General features: G+C 41.8%; 1 protein-coding gene across 2 annotated transcripts in view; it reads right to left on the reverse strand.

Moving 5' to 3' along the window:
- Casd1 (CAS1 domain containing 1) overlaps positions 1 to 13,906 on the reverse strand; it is a 42,403-nt gene extending 28,497 nt beyond the window's left edge. Inside the window, exons 1-4 of one of the 2 annotated variants that reach the window (XM_051177176.1) lie at positions 13,226 to 13,906; positions 6,697 to 6,793; positions 6,005 to 6,125; positions 1,197 to 1,241 (exon numbers count right to left, since the gene is read on the reverse strand). In XM_051177176.1, the coding sequence (XP_051033133.1) occupies positions 1,197 to 1,241; positions 6,005 to 6,125; positions 6,697 to 6,793; positions 13,226 to 13,775 (813 nt within the window). In that variant the 5' untranslated portion in view covers positions 13,776 to 13,906. The remainder of the gene's footprint in view (positions 1 to 1,196; positions 1,242 to 6,004; positions 6,126 to 6,696; positions 6,794 to 13,225) is intronic. The other variant, XM_051177175.1, reaches the window with a different exon arrangement.
- Positions 13,907 to 14,583: the final 677 nt, after the last annotated feature.

Genomic DNA, 14,583 nt, shown 5'->3' on the forward strand with positions numbered 1-14,583 from the left:
CTCTGCCCTTCCCTTCTACTTTCACCCTTGCTCTCCAGGCACCTTTGCTTCACCCCTGCAGGGCGCCTGTGTACTCTGTATCTGGGGCTTCTGCACATCCTGTTCTTTCCCCTGGGCTTACCTCATCCTTATCCTCCAGGCCTTGATGGAAGCACCATTTGTTCAGAAGGAAAACTTTCCAGTTCCTTCCTGTGTGCTCCTGCCCTGCTCTTACCCTACTCCACTTACATTTGCCTTGGACAGGAATGTCCTGTAACTTCTTTAGGCTAAGAACATATTCCCCCTGAATCCTGTTAATTCTCACCATGATTGAGAATTCAGAAAATGTCCATATATTCTTTTTTAAAGTATATAATACTTTATTATTAACATTAAATCACACAGCAAAACACAGTAAAGCTAAAGTGTGGCCTTCTTTCAAGGTTTCTGTGTTTTATAGGCATGGTCTTACTTCTCAGCCCAGGCTATCTTGGAAATTCACCCTCTGAAATGTTGGGATCCTAGGCAGGAGCCACTAACCTGGCTTCCAGAATTTCCTGATACTTACATTTTGAAACAGATACACTTTATCTTCAAAGTCCAGTGTGGCAAAAGACATTGCCCAAAAATGCTTCAGTAATTTTGAGTATACATTGTCTCCTACAACTTTATTGATGCATGAAGATGTTGCATCTCTGGCCATCTCTATGAAGCTGGCTGGGTCAGACTCTCAACTCTCACCAAGTATGGGAGACACAAAGGTCTGTGATCTCCTTAGCCTTCTTTATTGAAAAGGTATTTTTTTCTTATATAGTATTTCCTGATTACTTTCCCCTCTCCCTACTCCTCAGTTCCTCCCCACCTCTCTACATATATTTGTTAAGGGTTTTGAATCCTGAACTCACACTGGCTTCAAATTACTATACAAGATTATCGTTGCTTGGATAAAAATTCGAGAGACCAAAATTTTCTATTTTATTACATTATTAAATAAAGAAATTATTAAGCAATTCATTAATTTAAAATTGAATTAAAATTATTTATTAAATAATTTACTAAATAGCAAAAATTGTACAGACATTTATTTTATTACTGTGCTTTCCATATGTACAGTAAAATACACTGCAGATAAAATGTACAGAGTATCAGCTGATTTCCAAATAAATTTCCCTTTGAATATAGCTTCAACATTTGACCAAGTCGTAAAATGAACTTACCACTTTAACTGATGCAGTCTTGTCTTGAAAAGGAATGTTTTCATGCTGTCATAGGGAAAAGACAGCAGAGAAACATTAGTGTATAAATTCATCATCTTGCTATCTCCCCAGTGAGCATTTTGTTTTTTTATGTATAGAGCTTTCCCCTACATTGAGATAATAAAGATATCCTCTTATTATTTTTTCCAAGACGTTTCAATGTGCTGCCCATTCCAAATTCACTTAGAAATTATTTTATTTAATGGTACGAGGTAGGGATCTAATTTCAGTTTTTCCTACGCAGGTGCTTCAGCAAAGTTAATTAAACAGACTTTTCTTTATCCAGGACTCTTCAGTAATACATGTGTGTGTACAGTGAGCTTAAGTGTGTGTGTGTGTGTGTGTGTGTGCTCGCGCGTGCATGTGCACGTGTGCGGAGGAGGGGTAGCTACTTATTATCTCTTTATATGCATGTGTCATGTCTCTATTGTATCATCTGGTTTCTTTGTTTAGTTCTACTCCATTATAGCATTATCTTTATTACTACAGTTAAGATAAATCTTTACATTAAAGAACAGATCCCAATTCCTAATTCTGAAGATTTGCTGGAGTTGCTGATAGTGTGTCTGGCCTTCCTTAAAAAAAATAAAATAAAAATGTAAAATCAATCCAGCAGTTCCATAACAAATTTGGTTAGGAATTTACTGGAATTATGTTGAACCTATAGATCAATCTGGTTATAACTCTGACATCTCTACATGCTGAGTCATTTCACCAAGGACATATCTACCACTGAGTCATACTTTTTATGTTTCTGTTTTTTAAAACAGGGTTTTCTGTGTAACAGTCTTGGCTGTCCTGGAACTCACTGTGTAGACGAGGCTGGATTCAAACTCATAGAGATCCGCCTGCTTCTGCCTCCCAAGCACTGGGATTAAAGGCATGAACCATGATGTCCAGTAAGTTATAGCATTTTAAACTGTCTTTCTGCAAGGTTTTATGCAGTTCTTAGGCATACAGATATAACATATTTACTGGTTGGCCTTTTTCTTTTTGCTAGTTCATATGGTATAACTTTTCAAATTTTAGCTCCATATTACTGCTATGTAGACTGTAAGTGAATTTTAACACCTTTATTTGAGTTGTGCATATAATGTTTATATACCCATCTTATCATCAGCTACTCTTCCTTTGTCCAAGAAGACAAATGTACCATTCCTGGTTTGCCTTCTCTCCAAACCTTATATTTTTTTTTTGAACTAGACCGCCTAATAAAATGTTGAAGAGAAGCAGCAATAATGAACATCATTGATTTTCTCCTGATTTTAATGAAGATGTGTCTAACAATTTACCATTAAGAAATTTACTGTAGGCTTCTAAAACTGTTATCAAGTTAAACTCCAACATAAATTGCCTAAAAGAGACAGAATAACACCAAATTTCTGACACAACTGAGACATGTTTATTAATGGAGTAATACGTGAGTAAAAAAACAAACACATTCCAAGTGTGATCCAACAGACTCTCCATAGTGACCCTCTACATTGTTGTTAAGCTACAAAGCTGCAAAGTCAAGAAAGTCCACAGGTCAGCAATGTTTGCTAGTTTTATTTGCTTGTCCGTTTTCCACTGAGAGTAATGGGAAAATTTTCCATTATAATTTGTCAACTTCTTGTTACATTAATCTTTGCTAAATTTAATTTTAAGACTAACTTAATGACCATCACAATTTTTAAATCTTCTCAGTGATTTAACCATTTGTCATCAGAAAGCAGCTTTCTGTGTTGATAATGCTCTTGCCCCAATATTTATTTTGTCTTGTTTAAATACAGCTTACTTTTCTTCAGCAGGCATTTACTGACTACTCTTCCTGTAACTAAAACCTTCTTGTTCTTTATTTTAGGTACACATTCCTAAAAACTGCTCTTTTCAAACGAAATCTAGAAATCTGTGCTTAGCTTAAATTTAGGGGTTAGTAACATTTATTTTATTTAAAATAGTTGACCATCTTGTTTGGTTTCTACCTTCTGTACATGTGAATTTTTTTTAATGTAATCACAATCTTCGTAAAAACTGGGCAGTGGTGTTGCACACCTTTAATCCCAGCACTTGGAAGGCAGAGGCAGAGGCAGAAAAATTTCTGTGAGTTCAAGACCAGCCTGGTCTACACAGCAAATTCCAGGAGAGCCTGGGCTATTACACAGATAAAAACAACAAACCAAAACTTCCTAAAACATATTTTCACATATACACATAAATGATATATTTATGTAAATGTTGTATATTGGTATATATGTAAGTGTGTGTGTGTGTGTGTGTGTGTGTGTAAAATACAAACTTGGCACCAGACTTGGGGGAGTGTTCTTTGCTTAATTATTTCTTTGCTATGTTTAGAATTTACACCTCTTAATTCTATCAATACCAACAAAAGCACGATAGGCAATATCTGCTTCCATGGTGTGTGAGAATAAAGAATTTATGAAATATAATCTGGAAAATGTTTGATCAGCAGTTGGAATGAGTTGTTTCATTGTATTTGTATCTTTAAAACTAAGATATGCTGTCTTTTCTTATTTCTTTTAAAAATGTATTTAAGTTAAAATGTATCTTGCTTGATAATTTGCAAGACAGGTGTGTATCCTTTAAAAAATGCTAGAAACTTACACTGCCAGAAAAGCTAGGAAATAAGGAGGACCCTCAGAGAAACATACATGGTCCCCTGGAGAAAAGGAAAGGGACAAGATCTCCCAAGCAAAGTGGGAGAACTGGGGGAGGGGAGGGAGTTAGGGAGAAGAGGAGGGCAGAGGTAGGCATGAGGGAGCAGGAAGATTGAGTCGGGGGAAGAATAGAGGAGAGCAAGAAAAGAGATACCATAATAGAGGGAGCCATTATAGGTCTAAAGAGAAATATGGCACTAGGGAAATGTCCAGAGATCTACAAGGATGACTCCAACTAACAATCTAAGCAATAGTGGAGAGGCTACCTTAAATACCCTTCCACAATAATGAGATTGATGACTACTTTATTTTCCATCCTAGAGCCTTCATCTAGGAGCTGATGGAAGCAGAAGCAGACATCCACAGCTAAACACTGAGCCAAACTCTTGGAATCCAGTTGTAGAGAGGGAGGAATGATAAGCAAAGGGGTCAAGACCGGGTTGGAGAAACCCATAGAAACAGCTTATTTGAACAAGGGGGAGTTCATGGACTCGTCTGATAGCTGGGAAACCAGCATAGGACTGACCCAGACTCCCTGAATATGGTGTTAGTTAGGAGGACTGGGCAGTCTATGGGGCCTCTGGTAGTGGATCAGTATTTATCCCTAGTATAGGTATGGACTTTGGGAGCCCATTCCACATAGAGGGATACTCTCTCAGCCTAGACACATGGAGAGGACCTGGGCCCTGGTCCAAATCATATGACAGACTTTGAAGATCCCTCATGGAGGGTCTCACTCTCTCTGGGGATCAGAAAGAGGATGGGATTAGGGTTAGTGGGAACAGGGGAGGATGATGGGAAGGTGAGGGAACTGGGACTGATATGTAAAACAAGCTTGTTTCTAATTTAAATAAAAAAATTATTTAAAAAGTGCTGGAAATGTAAGTATTCAACTAGGAATTAAAACATTTCATATATATAGTTGTGGACTAAGTCATTGTAGTTTTCTCAACTAACAATTGACAAAGTCATACTAATTTCCAGAAGGAATTCTAAACCTATAAATATTAAACTGCTTCTTTGAAATCAAAATTCTGTGTGTGTGTGTAAATATTAATAAACTCTATGTTAAGAAGCACCAAACAAGCACCCAACTTCTCAGCTGCACACTACTAGGACAGTTCACGGGACAGACAGAGTTTCATCGTAAACTCAGAGCTACTCCTACAGTTCTGTTTCTGCACTCTGAGCCTCCTCTCTCCGCCCTCTGCCATTTCCTATCTGTAATCACACACTGTTTGAAGACAGGCTAGAAAGACATATAAATAGAAGGATATAATGAGATAGGTCACTCCCCACAAATTAACTAATTAGCATATGGAGAAATATTAATCGTTGTTAGTGCTCCCAGCAAGGTATACTTTTTGAAAATGAGAAGGCCCTCATCAAAGGAACAGTGGTTTGCACACTACTGTCTGTGTTCCAAGCTCCATGCCAGTGACAGGCTTGTTGCTGAGGGCAGGATGCCAGAGTTCACTGGGACCGCAGTATACACTGAAGCCATGGAGCAAGAAATAAATAACATCAAGTATTTATGTTCTTTCACTCTATATTTGCACTGCAGGAGTCCTACACTACACTTTTTTTAAAAAGCAGAAAAACTAAAAAAAAAAAAAAAAAAAATGGTAGGTACAGATACTGGATTATATGTAGCCACTAAGAACATCCTTAAGTGGATCACACAATAGTATAGTGGACTATGGTAAGCACTGGGGGAAAGCAAGGTATTAATACACCCACTGAAAGAAAGACCACAATATATTTATGTCAAGAACAAAAACTGAAATGTGTTGGGGTACTAGCAAGGGTTGGGGTACTTTCTCCTCGTCTTCTTTCCAAGAGTTTTCCTAAGTTTTTCCATGAGAAGAACTGATTCTTGTGAATGGAAAGTCTAAGCGAATACAGTCTTGACACGATCTAACCCGCCATGTCTCTTCCCAAGCTCTCTATTACAGCAAAGTCTCTCTGCATCACTTCGCTTTTCCCAAAATCAAACGAAAAGGTTCATCTTTCCACTATCGGTCCACACGCTCCTTCTGTGGATGCCCTCTTGATTAGTGTCTGAACCAGCATGGGGGGAAGGGACAGGACGAGGTGGAGTGGGAGGGTTACCTTATTTCCTTCTTCTTTAAACTGGGGGTTAATGATTTTTACAAAAGAATAAAATAATTGACGGATCCTGGAATCTCCGATAAATGCAATGTGCTTATCTACAAGGCAATTCTTAGCTTCACTGAAATTGAGAAAGAAACATTAATTAAAATAGTCAACGTAATTGAAATTAAAACAACATGGCTTAATACAGAAAAAGAAAGAAAGAAAACAAGTCAAACAGAAAATCAGTTCATACTGCTAGACAGCCAATCACACAGCTTTAGAATTAGGTGGCCAGGTGTGTTTAACTTACTGGCCTATGCCCTCATTACCAGCTAACTCAAAAGTAAGACCCCATGCATTAACGTCAGAGAAGTGCCCCATCTGTACTGGCCTTTATCCCATTATCCAGGCTTCAGGGCTCAGGGATCCAGGTTACAGAACACGTCTGTTTCTTGCACATTCCGCCTTCATTACCTCTTACCTGAGATAAGGCTGTTTGGTCAAAGCCCTTCCTCTAACGCTTTGGGGCAGCAATCATACTTGGAATCAGCTCCAGGCCAGCCAGGCCAGCCCAGCCCAGCTTACTGTCAGGAAGTCCAGCTCCACCACCATCTTTTGCACAGAAAAGTACTGAACCTACTTCTGCCTCTCACTACATATCAAGACTTATGCTAGGAGGAGAAATAGCAAAATGAACACATTTTTACCTCATTTTGTATTTATGCATCATACAACTGTGAGGTTGCCACACTTTTTCTCCAAGAAATCTGCCACTTGAGAGAAGGTATTCACACGAATCATTGCCTATAACAGTAAAACACCATGGTGTTGTAAACATTAGTTTATATTTTTTATATTTTGTTAATCCTGGTCTTATTCCGTGTCCTTGAAATTAGGACGTAAAGTTTTCTAGACTTCCTTATATCTTCCAATCCCACAAAAGCTTTCGTGGGAAGCATGGCCCACATCAACACGCTAGCACACTGGAGGAAAAGGGCCACTCGTCCTCTAAACACGTTACCCTGGGAGGGACTCATTACTTCTCTAATTGAAAAATAAATTCTTCTCTCATATAATACATCCCAAGCACAGTTCCCCTCCCTCCACTCTTACTAGCTCCCCCATCACGTCCCTCCTCCCCAGATCTTCAGAAAAGAGCAAACGTCCATGAGACGACAGCCAAAGCGGACGAAACAAAATGCAGTAAGACAACCCCAAAGCCCTCACATGGAGGCTGGACAAGGCAACTCACTCGGAGCAAAAGGGTCCCAAGAGCAGGCAAGCAGGTCAGAGACACACCCACTCCCATCGATAGGAGTCCTACAAGAATATCAAGCTAAACAGCCATGCCATATACGCAGAGGACCTGCTACAGACCCACGCAGGCCCCATGCTTGCTGCTTAGGTCTTTGAGGCCATGTGACCCGGCTTAGCTGATTCAGTGGTCATGTTCTCCTGGTGTCCTCCATCCCCTCTGCGCCTCTAGCCTTTCCTCCTCTCTTCTAAGGGGCTGCCTGATGGAGATGGAGACCTCCAATTTAGACTCTGCACAATGTCTGGCTGCGGGTCTCTGCATTACTCCCATCTGCAGGTGGGCGCCTCTCTGATGACTGTAAGGGACTTCTAACCCCTAAACGCTGTGGCCATGGCAGTTCCTTCTAGTTCCACTTTCTTTCCTCAGATACCATCTCAATATGAAACAAGCCTTTTATGGCATTTTATCAATCTTATTTCTGATTGAGGAAAATAAAAGCTAAGGACTAAAAGAAAGATTTGGGCAGTATCCCCTTTACAACAACATGTATGCATTAGCGTATCTTGAAACCTGGTTTTTAAACCTGGTTTTAGAGCTGCTAGCTAGGGAATCCCGCTGGCTCTGTGCGAGCCACGCTACACCCTTCAGCCATTTTATTTCACCTTAGCCAAATACACGGAACCAAAAGGATGAAAGGGGAGATACTTGCATTAACTGCGGATTAGTGCAAAAAAGAAGTTTAAGTTAATCTCGTGTTCCTTATTAACAGTTTTAACAGCAAGCTAAATTTGGTTTATAATTACTTTAGGTCAGGCTAAGGGGTCTAATAAAAGGAACACTGCAGAACTGCCAAGCACCCAGTACTGAGGCATTCAAGGTAAGACTCAAGGAACTCAAAGGTGGTTGCTGTTGCTGTTTACCTGGGTGCCGGATCCAAGCCAGGGTCCCCTTCATGACTCAGGAGCAGCCCACCACTGCACTACAGCCTCACGCTCACACCTTTTTTTCTCCGCCTAGTTATTTTATCTGTCTGGACAGCCATTCCACACACTAGAAGGATGAATGGGTCAACACAAGAGTGCTGCTGCTCCGATGGCCCAAACAAACAGAAGGGGAAATCCCCATCACCGCACTGTCTTGCTGGTGAAAACGGTGTAACCAAAGCAGGGTACTGATGGTTACATTTTCGTAGTTATAAATGTACCTTAAACATTCTTTTTTTTTTATTTCACAGATTTTAATAGGCCATGTCTAACTATAAATAGTTCTCAATACTTTCCAATTTTTAAAATCTAATTCTACTTCCAAAAAACAAAATTAAAGCATACAGATAACAAAAGATGAGTAAAGGAAGGGTTACAGAAAAAACACAATTAAGTGATTTTCCTAAAAATGGTCCTTCTGCGAGTTTTCTTTTGTGATGGTCCCACATTAAAACTATTATGAATTAGAGTATGTTTAAAATGAGAACGAAATTCTGGTATTCATTGCATTTCTACCTTTTCAGATATACATATAAAACCAAGTTTTGAGTTAGTAGCAACTTTTTTTTTTTCTTTTTTTAAGAAACGTAAGCTGCAAAACCAAGGTATCAAACCTGTAGGCGATTCCTATTCTTTTATTTTCTAAATAAAAGCCTAAAGAAAAACATTCTTTTTGATCAGCCCTCACTGTCTCCATGTGTGGTGATGAAGGCACCATGCCTATAGCTTAAAATAGTCATTTCTTCACCAGAAATGCTTGACATGCAGAGCTATTTTCATTCTTGGTACTACTGACCACATTTGGATCCTCAGGTTATCTACCGAAAGCTACAGTTCTAATGTGCTGAACCCATTTTAGAAAAATCCTATAGCAAAGGGGACTTGAAGCGATTAGTAACCAAGATCTACACAATATTTAAGAAACAAATGGTCTCTCAGAAAACAAACTTCTTTCACGTGCCAGAGAAAGGTAGTTGGTGATGACCTTGCTTAATATGGAAGAGTAGCCTTTTCATATTTAGCCAACATGAATAAGTACTACTATAATCTAATTAAAAATAAGTTAACATTGATTTACAACATCCTCTAAAACTCCATATTCTCTAAAGCACATTCTCTTTTCTTAGAAAGGAAATGCTTTCAGAGCAAATCAATAAATGTATACCTGGTTGTTAAAATAAGATAATTACCACACTGTTTATTATGTACCCAATATACAATCCCGTTCAGCTATAACAAAAACAAAATAAAAGGAGTCTAGTTACTATTTTCAATTGTCTAATATAAATCTGATAGTTACTTTAATATAACCAACTTGAACTGCAAAGTACTCAAAGAAATCAAAGTAGGAATATAACTTTTAAAAGACAATTCCAAAAGAGCTGGCTCCAATATTCAAATTATCTAAGATGAAAGGTTATCTTTATCCTTATTCTGTTATACTTGGTATAATGTTTCTGGTTTGTGGCTATAGATTTGTATGCATGACTTTTTTTCAACAATAGAAAGGGAAGCAAGAACAAGCAAACCAGGAAACTGAAGACACACAAGTAACAACTAAATTCATAAATTACAAGTTGCATTTCCTTTGAACAAAATACCACTAGACACTTGAGTCACCCAGCAATAGTGTTGTCTGCTACCAACTATGAAAGAGCCAGATCATACAGCATACAAACAGTATGTTCAATGGAAGAATAGGTCTAAGATTCAGCAATCCTAACATTTGCGAGCAGAGGCAGGGGGATATTTAACATTGACATTTCATATGCTTGGTGAATGAAAGAAAATCAATTTCAAAAACTTCAGACATTTGAAGCATGTTAACTCTACCACTTTAAAATTTCCCTTAAGGGTTTAGATACCAGCCTCTGGTCAGGAATCATATAATATATATATATATATATATATATATATATATATATATATATATATATATTATCACTCTTAATGGAAATTTTCAAGAATGTATCTTAAAACTCATTCTGACATCATATGATACATTAATAATTAAAAAAAATCAGCTTCCTAAAACTGGGATTAGAGCACAAAATTCACTTAGAACTACAACAGAATCAAATGCAGATAGAAAAATAGGAGGGAAAAAGTTTTGTATATTTACTCACCCAATAAGTATTTATGGAGCGCCTACTGTGTGTTAGGCGCTGGCTATACAACAATAGTTAAGATACACTTGGAAGCTCACATTGTGTGTGTGAAAGAGGACAATATCAATTCTTACAAGTACAACATGGTAAGTATGTACAAGTTGTTTTGGCAGACCTACTTCTGTGAAGGTAACATTTGAGTCACCCATTGGAAAAAAGCCCTGAGGATTTTCATTCAAGGGAAGAGGGGATGTTGCAGGCAGAGAAAAGCAGAAAAAGCTAAAGTGCTTTTACACTGTGAGCTTAAAGATGAGGAAGAATGAGGGGGAACTAGGTAACAAAAGCAAGCCTTTTTGAAGTACATGCAACTTCTAGAAACTTATCACTTGGTCAGAAGAAGAACAAGGGGAAAACTCTTTACTGGTAGTAAAATTAGTACTTCTAAATTATCTAGCATTAGTATCTTAAATTAACTTCATCTTCCATATACCTTCCACCAAGCCTTAAGAAAGGCAGACTATAATATAATGGCACCAGGCACACTAACTGGTCCTAAATCATAGCTCAACCATTGACTAGCCCTGTATTCTTAGGCAATTTACTTAACCTCTCTTGCTTCATCTTTAAAATGTAAATAATTCTCTAATTCACTGAATTTAAGACACATCATTATTTTTTCATAGCAGGGGAAAAAATGTTACCAATTAAACTTTGACATGCAATCAAAGTTTTAAAGACACTTCTTGATTACAGAAATGTTAAAGAGGGGGAGATGAAATACTGTACCTCACAGAGGCTGTAAAGACGAAATGAAGTATGTAAAACCATTAAACACTGCCTACATCCAGTAAGTGCTCAATTTAATGCACAGAATTGGGAAGCTTTACTTTCCAAAATGTATAATTCTTCTTGTTGAGTAATTTTCAAAACAAGAGGTGTAGGGTGTGTGTGGTAAAACTCATTCTACCTTGCTTGATGCATGTTCACACTCACACACCTAAGGTCCTAATGTCTACCATTAATCTAAAACAGAGTCCTTTGTTGTTCTACACTTGATTTCTGTGTGATTCTGAGTACAAGTTTATCTTGAACGGCACTGCACTACACGGTTTGACACGGCCAAGACATACAGATGGCTAAAATGTTCCTGGTAAGATGTTTATTTTCCTCGGACAGACTCTGGTTCAAGTTCTTGATATTTGATCTGGGCAAGTACACATGCCAGGTGTACTGCTTCAAACGCAAGGCACTGAAGTACCTTTGGAAAGGATGACTCGATTCCGGAGGAGGCTTATAATCTGAGATTGCTAAACTGACTCATAAGGGCCCATCTGACATTCCATTTTCGCTGCTGATGACAGAGCTTGATAAGATGCTATGTACAATCTAAATTTAAAAATCAGTACTCCAAGTTATCAAAAGCCAACAGGCACACACACACACAAAGTGAGCAGGCCAGAAGTTTACATTTAGGACAACAGCATTAGTACTAAACGTTAGTTCTATTGACAACACAAACACAAACTTGAGTTAGATTATGGTCCTCTCATACCAAACTAGCGTAAATTGATTGATCTTATGTAAAATGAACACTTTCTTCAGGTTATCAAAAGTCAGAACACCAGCACAGCTATTTTTCTACATGAAAAATGTAGGCTTTCTTGATGGAAGCTATGGATGAACCACGGCTTGGCCCAGTCATCAGCTATGACTCTGTAGAGGACTGGAAGACAGTGGCCACAAGGATATAAGGAACCTATCTTTTTAGTTCAATTTAACATAGTTATAAGATAGCAGACAATTATGGTACTAAAGGACAGGACCTGGAAAACTCAAGAGTGGGCCAAAACGAACCATCAAGTTGGAGGCAAATGGCCTCTGATTGCCTAAAATGGGAAGACAGCTCAGATTCTAGCACCCTGGTGACTGCAGATTTGGCCAAAGTGGGCCCAGCGCTAATGTGCACCGAACACACTTCACTAATTATCTCAGTCACCAACAGCTGTCCAGATAATGGCTCTGGCGGTAGCAAGGGTCAAAAAATAAAAGATCCTATCATTATAATTTCCCTCCACCTGTCAGTGGCATTTTTTGTAAAGAGCAGGGGGCCGGGGGTAAAAGTCAATCAAAAAGACAAGCAAATATCTCTTGATAGCTGAAGGATAATCCCTTCTGAGACGGGGTCACAGTTCCCTTTTTTGCCACCAGTATCTAAACCCATACCCAAGGCCTGCTTTCAAAAGGCGTGCTACTTGGCTTTGACAGACTGCCCATGTCTGTCACCTCCTAACTTCTTCAAACAAACAAACAAACCAAAATCCTTGCCTCAGTGCCTTTATTCGTAAAAAAAAAAAAAATTTAAAAAAAAAAAGTGTACAACCCAAACTCTTGAAAAGTGTACGAAAGTCTTGGCGGGGTTGGGGGCTTGTGCACCTCCTCCATGGGAGGGAGGTGGGCCACTGGGCATCTTGAGCCACAGCAGTCCTTCCTTCGGGCAAGGACAATCAGGACGGCCCCAGCTGCTGTCCCAACGCGGGGCCCTGGGGGCGCGGGGGACAAGGCAGCCCCCTCGGGCGCAGGGTGTGCGACCCCGGCGTCCAGGAGGCGGTGCCGCCCGCCGCCCCCGGGGGCCTCCCCTGCCTGCGAGCGCGGGCCGGGCGCGGCTCCAGGGCCCCGCTCGAGCAGGCGGGGAGGCCCCGAGGGCGGGCAGCTGGGGCTCGAGGGCCGCACGGCCCGGCCCGCAGGGGTCGGCCGGGGCACGTGGGGCGCCGCGGGGCCGCCGGAGGCCGCGGGCGCGCGGGCGTGCTGCGGCGGGGGGCGGCCTCCCGCGCTCGGGGCCGCGGCGCCGCCTCCCCCCGGCCGGCCCGGGCCGGGGGTTGGGCCCGCTCACCTCGGTAGCGGCGGGACGCGAGGTGGCACGCGGCGAGCAGCAGCACGGCCACCAGCGCCAGCACCTTGGCGCTCCTCACGCTGAAGTAGTGGTTGATCTCCCGCTTGCCCAGGGTGTAGGCCAGAGCCGCCATCTTGGTTCCTCCATGACAACAGTGCGCGGCGGAGCGGGGAAGGGGCGCCGCGCAGGGGCAGCACTGGGGCGGCAGGAGCAGCAGCCGGCCGAGAGGCGGCCGCCAGCTCCCTTGCCCGTCGCCCGCGCCGTCGGCCGGGGAGCCCGAGCCCGCGGCCTCGGTGCCGCCGGCCTTGCCCGGGCCCTGGTCGGCCTCCCCCCAGCCCCGCCGCCGCTGCTCCGCCGTGCCGGTGCCCCTGGCGCCCCGGCCGCCTGTCTCCTCCCCTTCCTCCTCCCCGGTAGCCTCCTGCCTTAATAGCGGCTGCGCCTGTGAGGGGGGTCCGGATGCCCGGGGCTCCGGGGTCACCGGGCCCACACGGGCCTCCGGGGTCACCGGGTCGCGGGCGGCGGCGGACGGCGGCGGCGGCTGCACGGACATGGGGGTGTGGGGAGAGGGCCAGGGCTTGCAGCCCGGTCCAGATGTCGGCTCTAGGCTTGTCTCCAGGTGGACTGGCAGCCACCTGAGCCCAGGTTGGGGCACTAGAACGGCTGTTCCGGAAGAAAGTACACTCCCCGCTGCCCTATCACACCCTTTTCTGAACTTACTACTCCCCGTGCCCGCCCAGAGTCGTGGGGGCTCAAAGGGAGGCCACCCACGACCAGTCCGGCCAGTTCCTCTGAAGTTAAGATGCTGGCCAGGTGTTGGGGTTGCTGTGAGTCCCAGAACACTGGACCCAAGAGAAAGGGGAACCTTCTTCACTCTTTACTACTCATCTGTCTTGGCTTGATTGCCTTTTAATCTCCTGTTAGTCCAGTTGCAGTGGGTGTAGATAGACACAGCCCAGCATAGAAGGTCCTTGAGGCCTAAGTTAATATAAAAAAGTATAAAAGTCCCATTCTCCTTTCTGTTTACACAAAGGCAAGCCAAGGTGGCAGATTGGAAGCCTGTGACAATCCTAGCTCCTAAAACTTGGTTAATGTTTTGTGGTTATCAATAAAACCAACACACCGTGTCCTTTGAATGTGTATATTTGGTCTCAAGATGCCTTGCAGACCAGAATGGCTATTGACATTATGGTTAACATGAGTCAGTTAAGTTGGAGGCATTCTCAAGTGTTCTTTACAACTTTGCCATTCTCAAGCTTGTGCTTATAGGCCCCTCTCAACATTCTAGAACATTAGAAAGAAGGGTCTTACAGATCCTGTCGAGTCATTCCCATTCTCCATTGAAGGATTTTTTAAATTAT

Source organism: Phodopus roborovskii, unplaced genomic scaffold (genome assembly GCF_943737965.1).
Source record: "Phodopus roborovskii unplaced genomic scaffold, PHOROB, whole genome shotgun sequence".
NCBI lineage: Eukaryota > Metazoa > Chordata > Mammalia > Rodentia > Cricetidae > Phodopus > Phodopus roborovskii.